The 14,688-nt window shown below is 36.2% G+C and overlaps 1 protein-coding gene across 1 annotated transcript in view; it reads right to left on the bottom strand.

Moving 5' to 3' along the window:
* Positions 1–14,688, bottom strand: part of LOC132154660 (YEATS domain-containing protein 2-like) — a 33,720-nt gene extending 19,032 nt beyond the window's left edge. Inside the window, exons 1-13 of the mRNA XM_059563307.1 lie at positions 14,552–14,688; positions 14,031–14,148; positions 13,854–13,951; positions 13,562–13,654; positions 12,553–12,780; positions 10,949–11,061; positions 8,313–8,474; positions 7,240–7,351; positions 6,709–6,753; positions 5,603–5,807; positions 5,066–5,290; positions 3,946–4,107; positions 1,386–1,480 (exon numbers count right to left, since the gene is read on the bottom strand). Coding sequence (XP_059419290.1) covers positions 1,386–1,480; positions 3,946–4,107; positions 5,066–5,290; positions 5,603–5,807; positions 6,709–6,753; positions 7,240–7,351; positions 8,313–8,474; positions 10,949–11,061; positions 12,553–12,780; positions 13,562–13,654; positions 13,854–13,951; positions 14,031–14,130 — 1,638 coding nt within the window. The 5' untranslated portion in view covers positions 14,131–14,148; positions 14,552–14,688. The remainder of the gene's footprint in view (positions 1–1,385; positions 1,481–3,945; positions 4,108–5,065; positions 5,291–5,602; positions 5,808–6,708; positions 6,754–7,239; positions 7,352–8,312; positions 8,475–10,948; positions 11,062–12,552; positions 12,781–13,561; positions 13,655–13,853; positions 13,952–14,030; positions 14,149–14,551) is intronic.

Here is a 14,688-nt window from a genome sequence, read left to right on the forward strand (position 1 = left end):
CGTGCACAAAATATTGCATTCGGTCATTCGGTACACACGTGCACCGTACCGAAAGCCCTGTACCGAAACGGTCCGGTACGAATACACGTACCGTTACACCCCTAATATATATACTTATTATAAAATTAAGCAAACTACTGTCTAAAAAGATTTTTAAAAAATAAACGTTCTTTTACTCAGCAAAGCAGGATTTAATTGATGAAAGGTTACAGTAAAGACTTAAAAAAAATGTTGAGCACCACAACGGTTTTTAATACCGACAATAATAATAAATGTTTTTAAGAACTAAATCAGCATATTAGAATGATTTCTGAAGAATCATGTGACACAGAACACTGACGTAAAGATGATGAAAATTCAGTTTTGCCATCATAGGAACAAATTAAATTGTACGAATTTCACAATATGCTGTTTTTACTGTATTTTTTATCAAATAAATGCAGTCTTGGTGAGAAAGGACTTCTTTCAAAAATCTTACTGACCCTAAACACAAAGCACAAATTATTTCTAACTATTCTGAAGAAACATCTGTGAACAATTCCCACTGCATGTCCACGCATAAAAGTGTGTGTGTGTGTGTGTTCTGGGAATACTCCACTTCTCTGCAAAGCTTGCGCAAAAGCATCAGTATCATGCCACAGATAGATGTCCCATTTTAAACCTTCACACACAGCAGCTGCAGACCTTTACTGCACCGCCAGGCAGTAACTATTAATAACTACCGGTGTTAATTTAGCCCGCAGTGTCCAGAAAACATTGAAACACCCTCAGAGAACAACCCAGATAGAGAGAGACGAAGAGAGATCGTCACCTAATTTGAGTCAGTTTTTCTTCAGTTCAACAGAAGGACAAACAACGTGTTAATACTTTAAGTGTCAGTATTAATAAGATTTAGTCAAACATTATCTTTCACTTTATAAATAAATGTAAAGAGCAGCAGAACCAATATTAATATAGCTCTATAGAACAATGACAGAAAAATGAATCCCTATTTAGGGATGCCTTCCTCTTACAAGCTCCATTACAGTGTGGGTACTGATTCATCATGCTAATCTGCCTGAAGGGGAACTGATTGTGCCACATTGTTTTCAACAACCTACATCTGTATTTTTCAATTATGGGTGATTTCACTCACAATACCCACATCATTTCTACTGATATTTTTTCCTCATCAACCCACCCCTCACTTCAGTTGCAAGAGAGAGATGTTCACCACATTAAAAGACTGCTAAAGGGATGCAAAGCACATTTACTATTAGTTAAATTCTTCACAAATCCTTAACACATGGTTGGACTTGAGCAGCAAGAACCTAAACTGCGATCAAATGTGGTTTGCACTGAATAAATCCATTCACAGAGAGACACATATACTCTAACAGTCTCACCTTGACCCCAGAGGACAGGAAGCTGCTGGTGTGAACTTTAGGAGCAGGTGATCGAGCACCATGGGCTGTGCTGCTCTGCTTTGCCGAAGGACTGCCTGAGATCAACACATGAAAACAGCAGATATGACAAATATGTATGATACTTCATCTGACAAATGGACTTTCACTCATAAGTACATTAGCTTAACTGAGCTTAACGTGATGTCTGACATATACCACCAGAGAGAGGTAGGTCAGTTGGAAGATGAGGTTATGACACTTGAAATTAAAATAAAAAAATATTCATGCATCAATCGTTCACAACGAGATCAATAACATGCATTTAGAAAATTGAATTTCAATTTAATTCCAACTTCAATACCTATTCAAACAATTACTGCAGCTCAACAAAATCTAAAACAAACCAAACAAAATTAATTTCTATAGACTCCTTCCACAAGCATAAAAAGAGTGCTTTCTTTTACATTTGCTTAGTGATTTTTTGTGTGTGCGTGTCAATATATCATGAGTTTGTGTCATAGAGCTTTTTGCTCTTACTCAAGTTTAAGACTTTTATTTTTTTTCCAGAAGTTGACAAATTAAAACAATATTTCAACAAAGATTTGCATCATTTTGGTACAAAGAGGTTGTCTATCTGCATCTTTGTGTACAATGCAATAGTTACATAGTAACATTGTTTAACCTAAATGTGTTAAGACTGCAGCTCTGCTCTTCCATGCCCAATTTCTCCAGTATATGTGTGAACTGACAAAACAAAGGAGTTTATTTCCTCCAAATCTCATAATGCACCATCCCCCAGGATGGTTGGCATGCTGCTGCTTCTCCAGATTTACAGCCTGATTTTCACAATCACTGTTCTCCAGTAACACAAATACAGAGCTCAAGACAAGCATACAGTGTTTTTCTGAAAAAATGATTTCTATTTAAATAGGAAAAGCAATTCAAGAATAGCTTAAATAGCTTCACTCATCTTCATGTAATAAGGATACATTTCCCCTGTAGAGAATCTTAATTTCTGGGTGATGCATTAATAATTAATAAAATCATGTAACATAATATTTATATGTTGCTGTTAGTTTTAATTCAAAGCAGCGGTCTTCTTTAATGGCTCATTTTCATACCGTTGTATGATTTCTGCAGAGGTCTTATCAGAACACAGCAGAGTAATAGGAGATTGGCTGGGTTTTAAAATTTAGTGAGCTGGATACAAAGACAGCATTTTTTTTTAAGACTAAGAAAATAAAAAACCTCAGCTTCCAACCACTCGAATATGGAAATTAATTTTAATGTACCTTCTGATCACGCTGCAATATTAAAAATTGAATCTCGTTTTCCAGTGCAAATGTCTACAAATTCTTAAATCAATATATATTTACTTGAGAAGTAAAATGACAGAAGGTAACTGTTTCCTTGAAACAGATCAAAACGTGAGTTTGCCAGTGTGCTCAGAAAAAAATAGACTTAAATGAAAGGGAAACATTTTCATACCTCATAGACAGATATTTGTTCTTGTATTAAGCATAAACTCAAATTATGTGTTAAATTTATCAGTTAATTTAGAAAATACATCTTTATTTTAGAGTGTTTAGGTATTTGTACTGAAAAAAAAAAAAAAAGTGTCTTTTTTTGGTCATAATAGAATTTTTTTCAGTGTCCTGCCTACACATCAAGCGTTCTACACTTGACACAAATGCACTCATGATGCCCCATAATGTGGTCTACATAGAAAGCCATTAGTTTTTGAAAACCAGCAATTTTCTGAAGCCCAAGAAAAAAAGACAACTATGATTCTGGCAGTCATGGCACAGAAAATAGTGTTACGTTTTAAGTAGTATTAATACTTTTGTTCTTGTTTTGTCTGTCTCTAATGGTCACTATGTTGCTTTAGCACCACAGCACAGAGCTCTGATCACCCCCACACACACTCATCTTCCCTGAGAGAATGTAGGTGTGTTTCTGTGAAGGCCTGTGCATGTGTGTTGTAAAGATGTTAACAGAGGTGCCAGAATGCACTTATAGGTGATACAGCATTTGTGAGAAGCACATCAGTTGTCCTGCCATGGAGGTTGAATTTGTTCTTACACACACACACACAGTAATGTTACATTAACTGCATTCTGCACACACTCCTAAACTCTCAGTGATGTGGTCGCTATGGCAACCTGGTCTTCTGATGGCCTGTAAACCCACAGCATGAGTCATGGGAAAGAGTGAAGCTCAGAGTGTGTATTTGTGTGTGTGAGCACGAAAAAAAAAAAAAAAAAAAAAGAACTGAAGGGTTAACTTGTACTTTGTCTTCATCATTCACTCCTGACACTCTCTCTCATTGTGTCCTCCCTATGCACGATTTCAAAAAGAAAAAAGTAAATTCACTGTCCTCCCTAAAACCAGAATGTTGCAGCAAAGCAACAACAATAACAGTCAATCAGAACCTGTTCAATGTTGAAAATAAAAGATATGAAATAAAGACCAAGAAACCAATATCAGATCAGTGTGATGTATGGTGTGGTAAAAGTGACTAATTTTTACTCTGTGTGTAGGGATGTGGGAGAGTATGTACCTGTAGCTGTAGGTGTCGACGCAGCCATATTAATGACATGCCCTGGTTTGTCCACGATAATGTAGGGGTTATTTATGACTGAGGGGCTGGACTTCATGTGCACTGGCGTGGAAGATGATGTCCGGGGAAGAGGAGAGTGACTAGGTGTGGAGATAGGAGAGCCTGGAACACAAAATTTTTTTCAGATTTACAGTGTGATCCTCATAAACTTCTCATCATTATCAGAGCTACACAGACTGCAAATCTGTAATGCTTTACAGAGCAGTTTCGCATCTTCGTCTTCTTTTCTTGTCTTATCTGTATACAGCAGGCCAGGTGAGCTTGATGTTTGGAGTTTCCTCAAAATGGCAAACTCGAGACTGATATACTGGCTTTAAGCAATTTTAGAGTTTCAGAGAGTATAGCATTTTAATAAGGCATTGGGAAACACATTCATGTTTATGCAAGGTAATGTCAAACTGCTACAAATCAAGTATTTTCCTAGATTTGTCAAAGTTTACGAGTTTCACAACATCAACTCTTTGAAAGTTTGGCACAAGTAAATAAACAAGATACAACTGGTAGTTTGGTCATTTTGCATGGCAATCAGATGGCCTATGATTATGCCTTGAAAACCTATTGTTTTTTTTAAGGTTTTGGCAGTCATATGCTATTTTGTGGATATATTCATACATTAAATATTCATTTATTTTACCATAGTGAGTAAGTGGTGGAACAATTGCTTCATGACCAATTTGAAAGTTAATTTTGCCTGCCACTAGGGGGCAAAACACGACAATCATACATAAATAGAGATAGTGATATGGTGGCATTAAGTGGCTGGATCTTGTACAGAATAAGACCCAATGTGGACCAGATTTTATAAAGAGGTCTGGCAAGGCAAGACTAGGACAAATCAGACTGAGCTCCTCTTAGATACGCTGTCACTCACCGACAGCACATCTATAATGTATTATAAATGAGTTTCACAACTTTCTGACAATCTCCTTTTCTCCAGAAAATCGAAACCTCCAGCAGAAAGAAGCCAAAGCAACATGAAAGAGACTATATATAGAGGATTTTACTGCTTGCATTTCAAGTCTGCTCTTCTCCACCTTCTTTGTGCACCTGTGAGACTCACCAGACACAATCTTGCAGCTCATCGTGATCGGCTGAAATGATTTCCCAGGTGATTCGGCAGGACTGGGCACTTGCCCTTGTGGAATTATCTTACAGCTGGCCGTAATTGGCTGAAAGGCAGACTTTCCGTGGGAACCAAGGGTGATTTTCTCAGTCCTATTTGACTGCAAATTTCGTTCAGAGCATGAAGAACGCACCGACTCACTCTTGACAGTCACACCTGGAACTGAAATAAAAGGGGGATGACAATCAATTTCGTAATCAATAGATCTAATCAATAATTAATTTTATACACATTTAAGTTCATTTAAATACAAGTTACTTGGGCAAGGACTGTATTATGAAGGTCTAGTCTTGGACTGATACCGGTTTTCAAAACACAGCTTCCACTGTTTATGTGATAAAGTGCAAACATCCTACTAATCATCTTAATCAAAAGAATCCCATTTTAAAGACGTAGTAGGAGACTGCATAATTCTTTTGTGCTACTATGTGGCATCTTGTGAGAAGGACAAGCATTTGTGTATGTTTTGTCTACCTCTATCTAAGCTGGGCTGATCATCATGAGTGTGCTGAGAGGGAGAGGAGGGCCGCCGAGAGCCTTGGGCAGCTGTGGAGGAGGATGAACCAGACCCGCCCACAAACAGCAGATGAGAGGAAGATGATGGTGACGAAGATGATGAGGGGGCAGAGGGGATGAAGTCATCACCTAGTGAGTTTCTGTGGAGCTCAACATCCACCACCTTTAGGAAATAAGATATTAAGAGAGAAAAATGTAAAGATGAATTAAGATATATTTGACACTTATAATAAACCTTGTCATCACAAAATCATTTTAGAACTATAAAATCCTGCACTTTTCAGCTCCCCGATTTCTGCAACTCTAAAGAAGCCATCTTTTTCATCATTATGTTTTTTCCTTAGAGTAAAAAATCAGTTACACGGTTGAAGCACTTAATTACGCTGTGGCATCATGGTCAGGAACCAGATTTTATTTCCTTTTTTACTTTGCTACGAGTGAACAACAATAAATCTTCTTTTGACACTTTCACTCATAACTCTAGTTGTGTGTTTGCTTCCACCTTGAAGACTATGACTTTTTCATCATTATATTCACAACTGAGACCATGACCTCTGTTCCTTGCCCATTTAGGTAAGTGACGTGCTCTTTCTTTAAGTTGATAACTGACAGACACACAATACATTCTTATTTTCTCAGAGGATTTACAGTCCCTTTAGCCTTTCAACCTAATTTGATTCTATATAAAAGAGATTATCCTGAAACTATTTAACAGGTATTTACATATATCCCACAAGACAAAACAATATCTGGAATTACACAAATTATCCTGTTATAAAGCTTATACGCTGGTTCTTAATATAGCATGTTGCCTCCTTGAGCAGTAACGTCTATTCATAGCTTCTTTCTTTTTGATAGTTGTGCTTCTGCAGAGTAATACTAATAAAAGAAAATTAGAATTAAAGTTCCAAAGTAGTAGTACTAAATAAAAAGAAAACTAAATTTTTCGGATCCCTCATCTTAAAATAAAAAATCTAATTATGTAAACTAATAAAAAAGGGCATAAAAACTTATGAGCACAGCTGCAGGTTCATATAAAGATTAAGAAGCTCAGTGTGTCTTACCGTTTCAGCTCCCAAAGTCTGTAAACCTGTGTATGTTCTGTCAAGCTGAGGGAGAACAAATAAAAGATAAATAACAGAAACACAAGAGCAGTCAACAGTCTTTGCTGCAGATAATTTAAGAGGTTGATGGGTGGACAGAAATACTTTAATCGGCAAACGATTCTTTTTTCTTGACATCTTGATTAATCTCCCTCTATTTTATCTTTGTTATTTTAACCTATAACAAAAGGGATTGCTGTGACAACAGACAAAGGAGAAAGGAAATGTCAACAGACAGAATGCTTTATAAAAGAGACCATCTTAGACTCAGAGAATCTTATGTAAAGGATGGATTTGTACAGGCATATTCTATTATGCACAGTCTGCACACACACAAAATAAATGGAATCCTCTAAGTAAATTTCAAATAAATACAGTTTGAATTTCCCATAAATAAATACAAAGATAAAGAGGGAGAAAAGGAAAAAGATGAAAAGGGCAACAAAAGGGTTCAAAGAGAATACGCATGCAAAAAGTCAGTAAGTCTCTGACCTTTAAGTGGTGAATGATGTCGATACGTTTGTTCCGTTGATCTTTAAAGTGTATCTGCACACGGACAGGAAACTCTCCCCACCCTCGACGTGTCAGGTGAAATGGTGGCTCACTAAACACACACACACACAGAGTTTCAGGAGAGATTTTCTTAAAAAAAAATTAACACTTTTTGAATTTTACTATGTGTTGCTATGCTGGCCATAAATGCAGAGAATCCATGATTTATCCTAAATACACAAACTAAAAGTCAGTTATAACTAAATGCAGTGGGTGGTGCTGTGAAGCGTATTAACAAGTTGATTGTATTTAATCACAGAATGTCACTGTCTGCCTCACAGAGTTTGGAATTACTGTGATCAAAATGATCTTACTAAATGATCTAACATAATGGAATAAGTTTTGATCAAATTAATCAGTGAAACGGACTTATAATATTACCACCACAATGAGAAATCACATGAAATCCAAACACCATTCGACTGAGGAAAGACAGTTGTCCATCACTGCAGGTAAGCACAGCTGCACCCCGAGTAAGCTGAGAAGAGAGCTTATCTGACAGCGAAATGATTTTGAGACATAACCTTCCTTTAAGTTTACGAGGGAGAGCTTTGTGTATAGGCCAACCGAGTGTATGTATGTTCTGTACTGTAATTGAAACAGTCTGCTTTATTTTTTTCCATTTGCATTGCTTGAATTTGATTGCTTTTGTTCTTTTTTTATATATATTTTTATATATTTTTTTGTTTACACAAATGCCTAATCATAAGCTTGTTCAGAAAGGGTAAAAAACTTGATTTTTAAAAAATGTAATCTTTCTCCTTTCTCCATCAAACAAATATTTGAATATGCATTTTGTTTAGCTCAAATATTAAAATAAAATATATTTTAAAAAAGGTTCAATTAAAAGGTCATTAATATGCATTAAGTGTATCAAAAGTGAAAGTAAAAACGTTGTTACAAAATAAAATAGTGTTCTTTTGAAAATTCTATTTATCAAAGAATCCTTAAAAATATATATATCACAGTTTGCATTAAACTATTATGCAGCACAGCTGCAGGTAAACACATACCTGACTTCCACCAGGTCATTGGGCTTGTAGCTGGGGTGCAGGAAAAACCAGACCTTCTTCACAAAATGATCAATACTGGGCTCTTTAAGAGAACCTCGAACATACACCATCCATTTATGAGTGGACTGATCATTGTCCTCACGTTTATCAGGGGCAATATACCTGAGAAAGGCGAGAAAGAAATTTATAGTATCAATTTATAGTAGCATACACACATTCACTCATGCTGGGGAAGGTTTAGTGTTCATGACCCTGAGACAGAGATAAAAGCCAATGCGATCCTCCCAGTAACTGTCAGAACAGCCAACTGTCTAATTATATTTAAACATGTTAAACATATTGAAACTTTTAATGAGACTATTCTTCAAGATTCAGCAGGTAATAACATCATAGAATTTTTGCTTATTTATCCATTTAGTAACAGCACAGATAAAAGTTTATTTGCACATGATGTGAGTTTATTTTTGGCTCAGCATGCATTATATATTTTCAGCTACCTGCCTCAGTAATGAAATGTGTGCACTTCATTTTAAGTTTCTTGGGGGGAAAGCATCTGCTACAAACATAAATGTAGAAAGTCGGGCTGTTTAGAAACTATTTATTCAGATAAAAATCTTGAGTTTTTCAGCACAATGGCCCTTGAGTAAACGGTCTCATAAATTTCTTTAGTATCTCTGCAGGCAGAAACAATAAGCTTATATCATTGCTCATATACAAACACACAAACGTGTGTCTCTCTCACATGCTCTGAGTGGATTTTATGAGGCAAAGCAGACAAGGACTGTGTGATAATGCAGAATAAATGAAATTATATCACTGCCTAGGGAAAACTAAAGCTTTGCGCCATGTGAAAGTTTATTAGGTTTTGAAAAATAATACTGCGATTTTCCGGAGAAAGTGATGCATTTGAAAATTAAAACAAACTCAGAGAAATAAATATTGTTTTTCATAAAACCATTTGTCCAAATAACAAGCTGCTTCCATTCATTCAGAAGCTAATTTTTCCTTCCCAAAAAACATTTGTTTAATCAAAAATGAAATTGTTTCATTTACTTGCCCACATGTCATTCTTCCTAAAAATGTATCGATCACGCTTTTCCCATGCAATCTTTACGAACGTAGTTCCTTACTATAACTGCACTATATTTCAAAGTCTTTCGAAGCCATACAATTGTTTTTTTTAAATAAACAAACTTTATTCACTGAAACCTCTGACACTGTATTTTGCCTAGGGCTGGGCTATATGTAAAAAAATATCTTAACGATAATCACCTTTAAAAATATTGCGATATCCGGTAATATTGTGAGTCAGTTTAAATAAATATTCAGAAACGCATGCAGAGCTACTTTTTGTTTTTTTTCTGTTTAACTTTTATTAAAACTGCAGATCAAAATAGAAAAGTCCTATACCCTAAATAAGGATAAATTATATTGGAACGCATCTCCAAAATAACTGCATACACAGATACACGCTGCTATTACAGTAGTCAGCGCTGAACAACAGGCAAATAAAATATGAACTGAGGTTACAAGAGTGATTCAGTCAAGATCAGTGAGGGTTTTTCGTTTATTTTGTTCTTTGATTAACATTATAATGATTGGCGGCAGCAGCTGCTGTCAATGCACGGATCCAATACACCCTTGTTTTCCTTCTAAGCTCTTTGCATTCACTAAAGAAATAACCGATTATATTTATGGGATATTTTGATATAATTCTGTGTATCGGTCCATTTGAATGTGAAAAAATGTGAGAAAGAGAGCTCTGCCCAGTGTTCGCGTATATAAGAGGCAGCTTTTGTGCATGCGCTTTGTGAGTGATTGTGTGTGTGCGCTCAGCGCGGAAAACAGTGCACGATTGCAGAAGGGAGTCTTGCAGTTGAATCTTTTGAAATCACAATAAATGTGCATACAGAAAATGAGAAGAAGAATCGATAATTTTATTTTATAACAAGTAATTTGATTGCGGACCTTACGCACCTGATTTCCAAAATCGGAATAGCTTTTCGATTCCCAACCATCTTACTAAATTATTTCATTCTTCCATGCAAAAAGACCTGTATGGTGACTATGTAAAATATTTTTTGCAACTTTTGCAAGGTTTATCATTTGTCTTTTTTTTTCCAATAATGTTGACAATCGTCTGTTACCTGACTGTTGACATCGACATCGCGATACTTCTAATATCGTCATATTGCCCAGCCCTAATTTTGCCTTGGCATGTTCATGATGGATCTTTCTCTTTTTGTGTTCCATAGAAGAAAGTCAGTCATATAGTTTTACAATGATATTAGGGTGACATAAAAATAACAAAACAATGAAGGAATTTAAATTTTTTGGTGAATTATCCCTTTGAGCTTGCAGAGACGAGAAAAAGTCATCCAACTCAAGGGCACACCAGTATTGTTCATAGGAGCACAAACATCATTCAGCTTCCCGGAGGTGCTAAATCAAATCTCTCTAGTGCAATAACAAAGATTTAGGCCAGAATGCCTCTGGTTGTTGGAAAAAAAGCTAATCTACACTACAAACAAATGATTAAATGTTCTCCAAATCACCCAGGGTTTATACTATGTGCGCAACAGACATTGTGCTAATATAGTAAATTTAAGCAAAGAGACAAGTGTAATGCTTCATACTTGGATACATTGCCCACAACAATGGTTTTCTTCATGTAGAGTCGGGAAGCCTCCTCTCCTGTAGTGTGGTAAGTCACGTGCTGCTCTAAGGATGATGGTATGCCAAATGTGTCCTACACAAGGGAATGTAATAAAAAAACAGTTGTAGGAATAGAGTAGAAGTTCTATAGTATTTTAAAGCCATGCAATCCTTCAGGGGTTTTACATGAGCAATCTTCAATTTAAGGGGTATATATATATATATATATATATATATATATTTTTTATATATATATATATATATATATATATATATATATATATATATATATATATATATATATATATATTTTATATATATATATATATATATATATATATATATATATATATATATATATATATATATATATATATATTTTATATATATATATATATATATATATATATATATATATATATATATATATATATATATATATATATATATATATATATATATATATATATATATATATATATATATATATATATAGTAGTGGGAAGTCGTGGCCTAATGGTTAGAGAGTCGGACTCCCAATCGAAAGGTTGTGAGTTCGAGTCCCGGGCCGGCAGGAATTGTGGGTGGGGGGAGTGCATGTACAGTTCTCTCTCCACCTTCAATACCACGACTTAGGTGCCCTTGAGCAAGGCATCGAACCCCCAACTGCTCCACGGGCGCCGCAGCATAAATGGCTGCCCACTGCTCCGGGTGTGTGCTCACAGTGTGTGTGTGTGTGTGTTCACTGCTCTGTGTGTGTGCATTTCGGATGGGTTAAATGCAGAGCACAAATTCTGAGTATGGGTCACCATACTTGGCTGAATGTCACTTCACTATATATTATATGAAAATATATATATATAATAAGAAATTTTTTAGACTGAATGCAATGTAAGTCGCTTTAGATTAAAGCGTCTGCTAAATGCATAAATTCAAATTCATTCTCTCCAAAACACGAAAAGATCCATCCTCTGTTGTTCACTCACATCAAAAATCCACCCACGTTTGTTTATAAAGTGACGTGACATTCAGCCAAGTATGGTGACCCATACTCAGAATTTGTGCTCTGCATTTAACCCAACCAAAGTGCACACACACAGCAGTGAACAAACACACACTGTGAACACACACCCGGAGCAGTGGGCAGCCATTTATGCTGCGGCGCCCGGGGAGCAGTTGGGGGTTCGATGCCTTGCTCAAGGGCACCTAAGTTGTGGTATTGAAGGTGGAGAGAGCACTGTACATGCACTCCCCCCACCCACAATTCCTGCCGGCCCCAGACTCGAACTCACAACCCCTCGATTGCGAGTCCGACTCTCTAACCATTAGGCCACGACTTAGAACCGTTTTGTACTGTTTTCACTTGTAAACAGTTTTGATTTGTGCATATTTCTATAGCCTAAACAGGAGTACATTTTCAGTAAATTTTCATTTTAGATTGAACTATTCCTTTAACCATGGTAAAACTACTGTAACGCAACCTCTTGCAGATTAATTATTATACTACTAATACAACTGGGTTTTACAGTACTATTACTACATTTTAAAAACCTATTAAATGTTTTAACATTGTGTGGGCCAATACCTTTCCTGTGTTCCTGCCGGGTCGTTGTTCACGTGGAGCGCCATCCTCTCTCCCACTGTCCGTCTCCCTCTCCCCAGCTTCCCCATGTTGACTGAGGGATTCGGTCTCAGACTGAGCCTGTGATGGCGTCTCTGAATTCTGGTTCAGTGGAGACGAGGAGCGGGAGGGGGGATCGTAGAAACGTTTTATGGCAGGATGGTTCAGCACAGATGAGTCACTCTTAGAGGCCTGGAAGCAAATTAAGTCAGTAATCAACTGTTTTTGGGCTTAGAGTCGGAAGACAATTTATAAAGCAGAAACAAAACTGGATGTTTGTTCATGCAGAGTGAGCAAAACCAAAAGTTTGTTGTGTTTTAACATATTTTAGGTGCATTTTTTGCCCACTTTTTAGCAACCTTGGTTCCAGAATTTTTTTTTCCATTTATTCAAATCCCATAGAGATATTTTTAAAAAGTCTTTGTTTAAGAGTTATATGTTATGAACCAAACCAACCAGCTACAATGTGAATTACAACATTACAAACTTATATTTGAAGCAAAAATACAAATGTACAAGATTGTGTACTTAATGACTTTAATTAGAGAAAGAACTACTACACTGCCATGAAGCATGATTTAATCAAACTACAAATGATGGAGTAATATAAAATTATAACTTTTTAATTAATAGTTCATATATATATATATATACATTTTATTTTAATATTGTGCATACAAATATTCAAGTAGTTTGAGAGCCTGAAAATTCTCAGTGCATCATGGGAGTGGGCAGACGATAGAGTGAAAAAAAATGACAGCGTTAAAGTGATAAAGAGTTCTTTTATCGTGATTTGTTTTTTTTATTTTTTGCATAACCTTGGTATTAACAACCTCATAGATCACAACAGGCTTGTCTTTAATGATTTATAAATCATCACTTAAAAAGAATTCCCCTATTAAAAAAATGAATGGGATTTTTTGTTTTACTCTATAGATAAAATGTATCAGTGCATCTAATCTCTATAGAATACCTCAGGGACTTTAGGTTGGCCAGCATTGGCATAGTAGTTTGCGACAATGCACGCTCTGAGCTTGTCCATCATTCTCCTGGCCTCATTCAGCCTCTGAAGAAAAGAAAAAAAGAAAATAAATTGATAAAAGTTCAGATTAGTTAAGTTATGTAGTGTATTACAGCTTTAAGAGTTTACGTTGTCTCAAGTATGTTTTAAGCAAGATACATTGACTTGCACTTGAAGCACCACAATTAAAGCACTTTTGGACTAACAAAACCTTAAATAAAGTGAGTACTGGACAGACGATTACCTGCCCAATGACCTCGATCTCATGCTCTTTATTCTTCATCTCAAGAGAAAACTGATCCTTGATGATTTCTTCAATCTTCTGCACAGCAGCTTCACGGGCTGATAAAAAAAAAATTAAAGTATATTAAAAAAACTACTTGTGCGATAATATACATCACTGTTAGGAACCTAATCTTACCATTCTGCTCCACCACTTTACTCCTCTTGTTCTGCTGCACTTGAGTGATGTCCTCATAGTCAGGATCTTTGTCCTCTATTTTCCTTTTCACCCCAGACATGATCACTCATTGGCTGGACTGAAGACACAGTACACAACATAACACATAAACGACAACAAATGTATACAGGCACACAAAGGCTCTCAAAACTTAGCTAATTAATTGATTTCTTATAATGTCTAAAAGCGCCTCCTAGGTAGTCAGCTTGCAAGATTTGAGTCACAGCCCTAGTATATGAGCATACAAGTGTCATTATATTAAATTTACAAACTGCAATTAGTGGTTGCAGAGGTTTCAAAACATATAAAAATAGAAGGAAGACGCTGCTAATCTGACATACACACAGACCACGCTAAACAAAACAATAGCTTTTTAAACAGTTATTGTAAAACTCTCACCATGCCGCTTTTCTAAACTGCGCAAAATGTGACGTAAACACTGACAAAAGTGGTCGGTGTGTTTATTTACACGTTAAACGTACGCTGAATTTGCTGGTGAGACGTTTAAAGGTGAGGTGTTTAGCCGTTAGCTTGGGTTGGTCTCGCGCACATGAAAGTCTCGCGCGTACACACGAACTCGTGCAGGGCGCGTTCCCGCTCAGGAAAGAGCGCAGAGAGC

This window comes from Carassius carassius, chromosome 12 (genome assembly GCF_963082965.1).
Source record: "Carassius carassius chromosome 12, fCarCar2.1, whole genome shotgun sequence".
NCBI classification, from domain to species: domain Eukaryota; kingdom Metazoa; phylum Chordata; class Actinopteri; order Cypriniformes; family Cyprinidae; genus Carassius; species Carassius carassius.